The sequence below is a fragment of the Panicum hallii genome, chromosome 1, assembly GCF_002211085.1.
Source record: "Panicum hallii strain FIL2 chromosome 1, PHallii_v3.1, whole genome shotgun sequence".
Lineage (NCBI taxonomy): Eukaryota > Viridiplantae > Streptophyta > Magnoliopsida > Poales > Poaceae > Panicum > Panicum hallii.
This window is the reverse complement of record NC_038042.1, coordinates 10,502,578-10,511,938: the sequence shown is the minus strand read 5'-3', so window position 1 is coordinate 10,511,938 and position 9,361 is coordinate 10,502,578. Positions and strand designations below refer to the sequence as shown.

General features: G+C 38.6%; 1 protein-coding gene across 2 annotated transcripts; it reads left to right on the top strand.

Moving 5' to 3' along the window:
- The first annotated feature begins 2,533 nt into the window (after positions 1-2,533).
- LOC112878792 (ABC transporter E family member 2-like) lies at positions 2,534-9,123 on the top strand. Of its 2 annotated transcripts, none has more exons than XM_025943008.1 (15): positions 2,534-2,739; positions 4,597-4,682; positions 4,779-4,876; positions 5,078-5,195; positions 5,291-5,350; positions 5,834-6,138; positions 6,230-6,425; positions 6,514-6,696; positions 6,791-7,060; positions 7,314-7,559; positions 7,818-7,938; positions 8,021-8,139; positions 8,231-8,318; positions 8,420-8,504; positions 8,618-9,123. In XM_025943008.1, the coding sequence occupies exons 1-11, from the start codon at positions 2,637-2,639 to the stop codon at positions 7,935-7,937; spliced, it is 1,785 nt and encodes a 594-aa protein (XP_025798793.1). In that variant the 5' UTR covers positions 2,534-2,636; the 3' UTR covers position 7,938; positions 8,021-8,139; positions 8,231-8,318; positions 8,420-8,504; positions 8,618-9,123. The 2 variants fall into 2 exon arrangements, with proteins under 2 accessions (XP_025798793.1, XP_025798792.1); XM_025943007.1 differs by having other exon boundaries at positions 5,261-5,350.
- The last annotated feature ends 238 nt before the right edge of the window (positions 9,124-9,361 follow it).

The following is a 9,361-nucleotide window of genomic DNA, read 5'->3' as shown; positions in this document are numbered from 1 at the left end:
TTGCTTCGGCTTTTGATTAAGCTTTGCTTCCGCTTCATCTCAAGCTTTGATAATTATTTCTAAGATGAGCTTGTCACTATTTGACTCTTGTCAACTTAGCGATTACAAGACGGTTATGTTGTAAGGTAGCAATTGGGACATAGACCTTATTCTCATCGAGAATTTTTAAAGGCTCACCTCCAACCCCGCCACTGCACACACCGCCACACACACTGGTCGCCCATTTTGGTCCTTTAAAGGGCATCTTCCAGTCGTGTAATTGCTCTAAAGGAGTTCTCCCTCCTTGCAGCTAAACTCTGGAATTAGCTTTGTTTGTTTCTGCACTGAGCTGGTAGAACTGCTGTCTTTTGCTTTGAAAAAAAGGAGATAAAAATGAAATATGGAACTGTTTGACTGGTTCTGCCTCTCATCAAATTATTATTCTACTAGGGAAAGAACATAGTTGTGAATAATACACATATTTGACAGATATGAGAAAAGCTACAAAACGCTAAGACAGTAAGAAGTACTTTGATGGGAGACTACTAACATGATTCTCACACAACAACTCCGAATGCTTTGGTATGTGCAAATTAAACATCTTTTACAATATATATAGAAAAAGCTATGTATCTTATATAAAAAAGAGGTAGCAAAAAAGTTGTAATTTTTTGCAATTAATTATCGATACGTAAAAAGAACAGAACAACGGCCTTAACAGAGAAGAATAAAAGAAAGAAGCAGAAGTATATGTTTATCGCCTTAATTTACTAAATATCCTCTTTGACCTCAAGGATAATTTTATTTACCGTAAAGAAAGAATTATTTTGTCATGCTTTTCCAAATCATCCAAAAGCTAGAAGAATGGCAATGGAATAGAACACCCCTTTCTTATTTCTATTCATTGGGGTACGGGACCACCATTCGGCAAAATAGAAAGGAAAAAGTCTAGATTACTCCCTTCAACTATAGTCAAAATCCAAATAACCCCCTAAACTATCGTTTGGTTCATTTACCTCCCCAAACTTTACCCTTTAATTCAAATTACCCCCTATACAATTTGTCTTTTTCATTCTCCATGCATAGGTGGAGTTTTAAGTTGAAATTTTATAGGATGATAGTACACATCATAACACATATTAGGAAAAATACATCATAACTTTTTGTCATTATTTTGATAGGTTAGGATGTTCCATAATAAATTAATCATTGAAGTTCAAAATTATAAGAAAATTAACGATAAAAATTATAATAATTTTTAATATGCATTGCGATGTCCACTACTACCCTGCAAAATTTGAAATTAAAATTCAACTTGTGTATGGAGAAAAAAAAGATAAATTATATTATGGGGTAAAATGAACTAAATGGCATAGTTTAGGGGTTAAATTGAATAAAGTTATAGTTTAGAGGGTTAGTCAGACTTTGTCTATACTTGAAGGGAGTAAATTGAACTTTTTTCAAATAAAAATGTAAAGGACTAGTTTTCAAAAGCTAGAAGAATGGCAATGGAGCAGGAACACCCCTTCCTTATTTCTACTCATTGGGACATGGCAAGCATGCAACGTCTAGAACATCTTTTTCTGTCTACAGTGACACAAGACTACGAGCGAGAGTATACACAAATACAGAGATATATATGAACTCGCAGTAGGCGACTAATATGGGAGTGGGTTAATTGGAAACAGAGTAGCACGAGCGCAATGGGCTTCTCAATTTGAGAAATAGGCATTCTAGTTCATTATCTCAAAAAATAACAAAATATTGGTCGCCTAACCGATCACTTTGTATTTACTTAGCTAATACAATTAATGCTAACGCACTTAAGATGTACCATAGAACTGGGACGTTGTTCCTTAAACATATCAGCTGGCGCTACTCGAGTAGATAAGTAAACTCAGCTCAAATTCCGCATTTGGTGTTCTTGAGCTTTTGGTTAAGTGGGACATCAAGTCTCAAAATTCATCAAAGGTGGCGTGGCTTCATCTTTAATCCCTCCATCCCAAATTATTCTAGGCGTATAGTTTTCGCTATATATCTAGATATACGTTATGTCTAATTGCATATTTAAAAAATTTATGTACGTAGAAAAGCTAAAACGACCAATCAATTGGAATGGAGAGAGTACATAGCGAGCCATCAAAATGCACCCACCAGCCCTGTATGCACAGGGATTGTCAGATGCATCTCCTAATGTTGATTTGTAGAAAAGAGAGCATCAAATTCATATACAATCAATAAGTTACTTTTTGGATTATCATTAGCCAAAATTCAAAAATAACAGGTTTCCTTTGCCGCACTGTTTCGCTTGACATGCGGTCACAAGAAGTCTACGTTTTGAGGCTGACCGCCCCTGTTGTCCGCGTTGGTGGGCCCTGGCCTGCACTTTGCTTGCGCCACGGCTGCGGTGTGGCTACTGGAACTTGGCCCCCAAGGCAGCGCACCAGCGACGACCGAGCCGCCCCCGCCTCCGCCTCCCGTCTTCTCTCGCATATAAAAACCCACGGCGCCGCCGGCGATCCCAGTCGCCAAACAAATTCTCCTCCGGAAACCCGCGAATTGATCCGGGGCTAGAGCCGAGGACGAGGGTACGGCAGCCTGATCGGTCAGCTGCTGCGCCTGCGCACGGGCCGGCTGATTTGAGGGAGAGGAGCAGGATGTCGGGGCGGCCGAGCCGGATCGCGGTGGTGGTGGAGGACCGGTGCCGGCCCAACAAGTGCGGCCAGGAGTGCCGCTGGCGCTGCCCCGTCAACGCAACCGGTACGTAAGTCTGAGTGTCTGACGGTCGGGGAATTTCCAGTTCCATCATTTTGATTCCACTGCCGTTTTCTGCTTCCGGGGGTGTGATCGGCTGGGATTAGCATTTGGTTAGGTGATTACATGATTACGGAAAAGTTTGGAAGATTAGCAACCTTAATTTGATTTATAAATGTGATTATTTTGGTGGTGCTCTGCCTTTTGTCTCCCAATCACTAGCTGGACCCGAATTATCGATGGGCTGTCAAGTGATGCTTACTAAATTCAAAGCACAAGCTTGGTTTTGCTAAGTGGCAACGGATCAATCCATGTCTAGCAAATAAATCTAGGGAAGAAGCAAAGGGCAAACCGGGTAGGAAGATGATTAAATGAAAAGGAAAAGATTGAACCCATGATTGACTTGCGGCTGGTCTAATATTGATGCCGTAAGAAGATTCTTGCAACGTTAAGTTGTAAATGAGGGCATATAGGATATTCGGTACATATGACTCGACGGAATACACATATATAGGTTGACGTGGCATGCTAATATTGACGCCCACCTAGAACAAGAGAAGAGATTGAATCCAAAAATATAAGTTAGACGGCTAAATGGGTCCAATTAAAAGTTAAGGGACGAACTTGATCCTTCGTGGATAGTTGAGGAACATAATTGGCTATTTTGCCAAAAAAAATCTGGTAATTCCGATCATCCAGAGTCTTTCCTGCACAGTTGTTTACCCACGAAATTCAAACATTCAGAGTCTTCCCTGCACAATTGCTTACCCACGAAATTCAAACATTCAGAGTCTTTCCTGCTCAATTGCTTACCCATGAAGTTTAAACTACCCTTCCCATAACTGCAAATCACATCAATTTTACAAGAATTAAATGGTACTCTCTCTCCATTTCGTAAAACCTTAAGTCAAAATTTCCTTTTTTTTTTTTGAAATCTCGGCTAATTTTTGGTCTACGAGTTCTACCGGCTCATTCCGACAGTTTTCTTTTAAAAATAAAGTAGGCTGAACCTTGTACTAAACGTCTGAAACAAGGAGGTGCAGCTTATGAATGACATCCAAAAAATTGAATGGTGGATTATTGGTTATCAAATAGCTTTATTTTTGTGCCTTGCATTTTTGTTCAAAATTAATTATTCAAATGCAAAATGGTAAAATTTCTCTTAGTTGAAACAACCATTGCCGTTCCCTCATTCAGTCTAAAGAGGCCAAAATACTATCTTGAAGGCTTTATGGAGATTCTTCTAAGGCGATGGAACCTGTAATCCGCGACTCCTTATACTAGGATGTAGGTCAACAGGACCTTAGCCACTAAATTAGCTCTGTACTGGGTTCACCAATAAAGTCTGACTAGAATCATCCGAATAGCCATGGTTGGAAAATTCCCCCCAAAAACGTAACCCTGATATTAGAGGCATGCTATGTCCCATGGAACGTGGGACGGTGGCACATTCCTCGTCCGGGGAACATCGTTCCGGGGACGGGAATGCGGGAACATTTTTGATCCCGTCTTGTAAAGACTTTTTACCGTACCATATTCTTGTTCGTTGTTCCTCGATCCCATCGACCCAGGAACTTGGTGACTCATGTAGCGCATAATATGATTTTGTAATATCTACTCTAAGGTTAAGGGAAAAACTTCTAGAACAAATAGATTGAAATCCTCTCATTATATCTAATCTAAGTATGTATTCCTATCACAGGTTTCAATGTAGTTTAATTTTGATTCAATGAATCTTTTTAGTATGCTATAGTTTAGCTTTACTGGAAGCTCTGTTTACTTTACTGAGTGATCGTTTGGGAATTTCATATTGTTCTTGTTTATCTTATGATCTTATTTGTGATTCATTATGCACATTGGTAGGGCGCCAGTGCATACAAGTTATGCCATCGTCAAAACTCTCCTTAATTTCTGAGGATCTGTGCATTGGATGTGGTATTTGTGTGAAGGTTAACTCTTTCTCCACTGCGGATTACCTTAGGATATTGACTCAAGCTAGTTCTTAACATAAAAAAGAAGGTTCTTAGCATAACTCCTTCTTGCAGGTATGTCCATTTAATGCTATTCAAATTATAAACCTGCCAAGGGAACTTGACAAAGAGACAACACATCGCTATGGACCAAATTCATTCAAACTTCACCGGTAAAATGATCGTTACACTCAATCATATACTTTTTTTTTCTAAGTCTTATAAGCCTTTTCCTTCTCCTTTATTTTTGAATGGTTGCCTTTTCCTTTTCCAATTATTCTATCTGTAAAAGATGTTTATCCCTGAATTGATAGGATACATAATGCCACCATGCCTTTCAGACTTTTTCCCCTAACCTTCATAATCTTCTGCAGGCTGCCTGTTCCAAAGCCTGGACAAGTTTTGGGTTTGGTGGGGACAAATGGTATTGGGAAGTCAACTGCTCTTAAAATTCTGGCTGGAACGTTGAAACCCAACTTGGGTAAATTCACGGTAAGTAAAATTGAGCACCTTTTTGTCATCCCTGTAGAAGTCACTTTAAGCTATGAAACTTACAGGATCCTCCAAATTGGGATGACATTCTAAAGCACTTTCGTGGATCTGAACTTCAGAAATACTTCACTCGCCTTTTGGAAGACAAAATGAAGGTACTTCTACAGTTGTACTATTATTTACTCACGAATTGTGATGTACCAAATAAATGCTATTTTGTTCTCTGGCGTGACATTTTGTTTTCCCTAATCAATTTTTACATTAAACAAACATCTGCTTAGCATCAAAATTTAAATAGTCAATTTTGTTCATATTCCATTCCATTTTACATTTGAAATACAAGTTTCTGATAAAATTTGAAAGATGCTAATGTAACAGATAGTTTAGTATATTTCTTTTAATCTTTCTAACATCTACTACTCCCTCTATTTTTATTGGTCAACGTATCCTTCAAGTTTGTTGCTCTGCTGGCCATGACTAATTCTTACTCCACTAGGAAATCAAATATTTATTTGGCATAGCTTTTGAGGTCATGTAATATATGTTATCATGTGTAACTCTTCTATTCTGTGGCTGCACATAGTTATAAGTAGTAAATATATGTGTTGTGTGTTCCCTCTAATGTGTCTTAATGGCAGGCAGTTATTAAATATCAGTACCTCGATCATATCCCAAAATCTGTTGAAGGGAAGGTTGGTGACCTTCTTAACAAGAAAGACGAGAGACAAGTCAAAGATACATTGTGTGATATTCTTGAACTGAAACAAGTAATGGACCGAAAGGTCTCAGATCTATCTGGTGGCGAGCTCCAGAGATTTGCAATAGCTGCCCGAGCTATGGAAAATGCAGATATTTATATGTTCGATGAACCATCCTGCTATCTGGATGTGAAACAGAGGCTGAAAGCAGCACAAGTCATTCGTTCATTACTTCATCCCAAAAAGTAATGAAAGCTTACATTAAAGAACCATAAGTCCGTTGAAATATTTGAGATCACCCTGAAGATGATAAACCATTTTCATACATTTTTGCAGTTATGTAATTGTTGTGGAGCATGATCTAAGCATTCTTGACTACTTATCAGACTACATATGCTGTCTTTATGGGAGTCCCGGAGCATATGGTGTCGTCACTTTGCCCTCTTCAGTCAGAGAAGGAATCAATATTTTCCTGAATGGTTTTATCCCATCAGAAAATATGCGTTTCCGTGAGGAGAAACTTACATTTAGGGTAAATACTATTATTGCAGTAACACTTCTAAGAGCTGATTTACTTGCTGCATTTTCTGAGTCTGATGCAATGTTGTTTGGCTTATCAGGTTACTGAGTCTGCTGAGCAGATAACAGAGGGTGAGACTTACCAAAGCTACAAGTATCCTACCATGGTGAAAACACAACCTGGCTTCAAGCTTTCAGTCATGAAAGGAAGTTATAATGATTCCCAAATAATTGTATTGCTTGGCGAGAATGGTACTGGGAAGACAACATTTATCCGTATGCTGGTATATCTCCTTGTTCTTCAAATATGTTTTTTGCAGCGATTGAAAAAAAAATGATTATGGAGTCTCTCATCTTTGGTTTTCATCTGAGTATCAGGCGGGACGAGTGAAGCCAGATAAATTGGGAGACGAAGAAGTTGATATGCCTGCGTGTACAGTCTCATACAAACCTCAGGAACTGATATCCAAGATTAGCTCTACCGTGAGAGAGCTTCTACAGAAGAAAATACCTGGATCTTGCAGTCAAGCACAGTTCAGATCTGATGTCATGAAACCACTGAAAATTGAAGAACTCATGGACAGGCAGGTTGCAAATCTTTCTGGCGGGGAGTTACAAAGGGTTGCACTTTGTCTTTGTCTCGGAAAGGTAAGAGTACACTAGATTACTCCCTATGTTCTTTCTCTCAGATCTGCTGGTACAAAAGTTCTCTTTGGATTACCACCTCCACCTGGAACTTTTGGAGAACACTATGAAAGTTAAAATATTTTAAAGATGCTCATGTGGAAAATGTCATGTGGATACATCATATTTTCGCTAATTCAATGTTCTTAATATTCCTAAAGAAATAGCATAAATAAGCATATATCTTATTAAACATCCACTTTGTTCCTATGTGCAGCCTGCTGATATTTACCTCATAGATGAACCAAGTGCGCATCTTGATTCAGAGCAGCGCCTTCTTGCAGCAAAGGTCATAAAAAGGTTTATCCTTCATGAAAAGAAAACAGCTTTCGTCGTCGAGCATGATTTTATCATGGCAACATACCTTGCTGACAAGGTAGTCGTCTTTGAGGGAAAACCTTCTGTTGACTGTACTGCAAATGTGCCTGAACCCCTGGCATCTGGGATGAACCGCTTTCTATCAGTTAAGTTCAGATTGCTTTTCCCCTTCCGTTCGGCCATAACCTCAAAAAAATAGAGGACTACTTGAACTTTCTTGTAAGCATTTGCTGATTACATATGCAAAATGATTCTTGGATATTTGAATAGCGCAATACTAGTTTACTGTTAGTTTATGGTGTATAGGATGAAGTGATAGATAATTAATTTCTAGATCATTTCATTGGCATCTTGATGAATTGTTTAGTGTTTTTGACACATTCAATATCCCTCTGTACCGCAGCATCTAGATGTCACTTTTAGAACAGATCCAACAACTTACAGGCCTCGGATTAACAAGCTTGGATCTACAAAGGACACCGAGCAGAAGGCTGCAGGGTGTCACTACTACCTTGATTATTAACGTAAGAAATATCAACCTACTGGAAATACATTCATCATTCGTAGTGTCACAATTAAGGCTTCGATACTTTCCTCTGTATGCAGAAAGCTCCCGCCAAGGGCACATCTACATTTTGCGAAAGCTCCAATGGTGGCAATCAGCTCAAATGCTCATGCTATCCTTTTCCTAAATGCAAGTGCATTAGGGTCGGCCAGTGCTATCGGTATGCTTGCCTGTTTTTATGTTTAACATGCACATCCCACTAATTGTTGTGTGATAGGTAACTGCTTGTCTCACTTTGTACGGCTGCACAGGGCATTTTTGAAGCTTGTGGGCGTGAACACTATGGGCCACCAAAACACCTTGGCAAAGTATCCATTTTTGTGTCTGCCAGTGCTCTCGGTATACGTTTGTGTTTTTTTTTTCTACCATGCACGTTGATTCTCCTTGCTGTTTCAAAACTCTAATGCTTGTGTTATTTTGCATGGCTGCATTGGCACCAGGGCACGTCTCCAGGCCAGTACACTTGCAGACTTGAATTCTATGGATTGGCAACTCGAACCTTGGCAAAGTATTATAGCAGCGGAGGTAAATTTCTTATGATGTTTGTAGATATTGTTAGTTTAGTTTATTACTCAATTCTTTATTGGCAATTTTATGGATTTGGAAGGTTTTGATGAAACCATCCGTGTTGTTTGCAGGTCATATTGAATGACATTTGGAATAAACTAGCATGCAGCTATTAATTACCTGAATGGTTTGCAGTTTGAGCAAGTAATGATATGAAGGTCAACTGCATTGTTGAAGACTCAGAATAAGATGAATATCCAAAGAAAAGATGGATCTGCTTATAGCCTGCAGTTATATGGAAGTTTGAGTGAATTTCTTGTCAGTTCGTTTCAGGCCACTCTGGACTTTTCCATGGTTTAATATTCGATCATCAGGAAGCTTTTATGTATTCTCATCAAAACCTTGGATTGAGTTTTTAATTTTCAGGATTTTTCTTGATTGAAGCTGAGTTGTGAGCTTATCAAAAAGTATTTTTCTTACTATCGAGCACTTTATTATCTTACTAGAGATATGAATGTTAAATGTTTACCCTGTTATGGTGTTTACCTGCCTATGTGTTTCAATATCCTGTTGCTGCTTTCTAACAAATGATACTTTGTAGTCTCATGGGTTAAATATAATTATCCTTACACTTGTATTTTTATTAACATAATAATAAAAGAATTCTTGTTGGGTCGTCAATTGTTGTTGTGGGTATATTTGGCTTGAAACTGTCACGAACTGCCCTGAATAATTGTAGGCAAACACCATTGCCAGTTCGATTTCTTTGCAATTTTGTGGTTTACTGGATACACCTAGGAATTTTTTTAAATTTTTTTTGTGATTTTCTTACGCAATGTGGGAAATTTGAGGAGGAACCATGTTTCCAAACAATG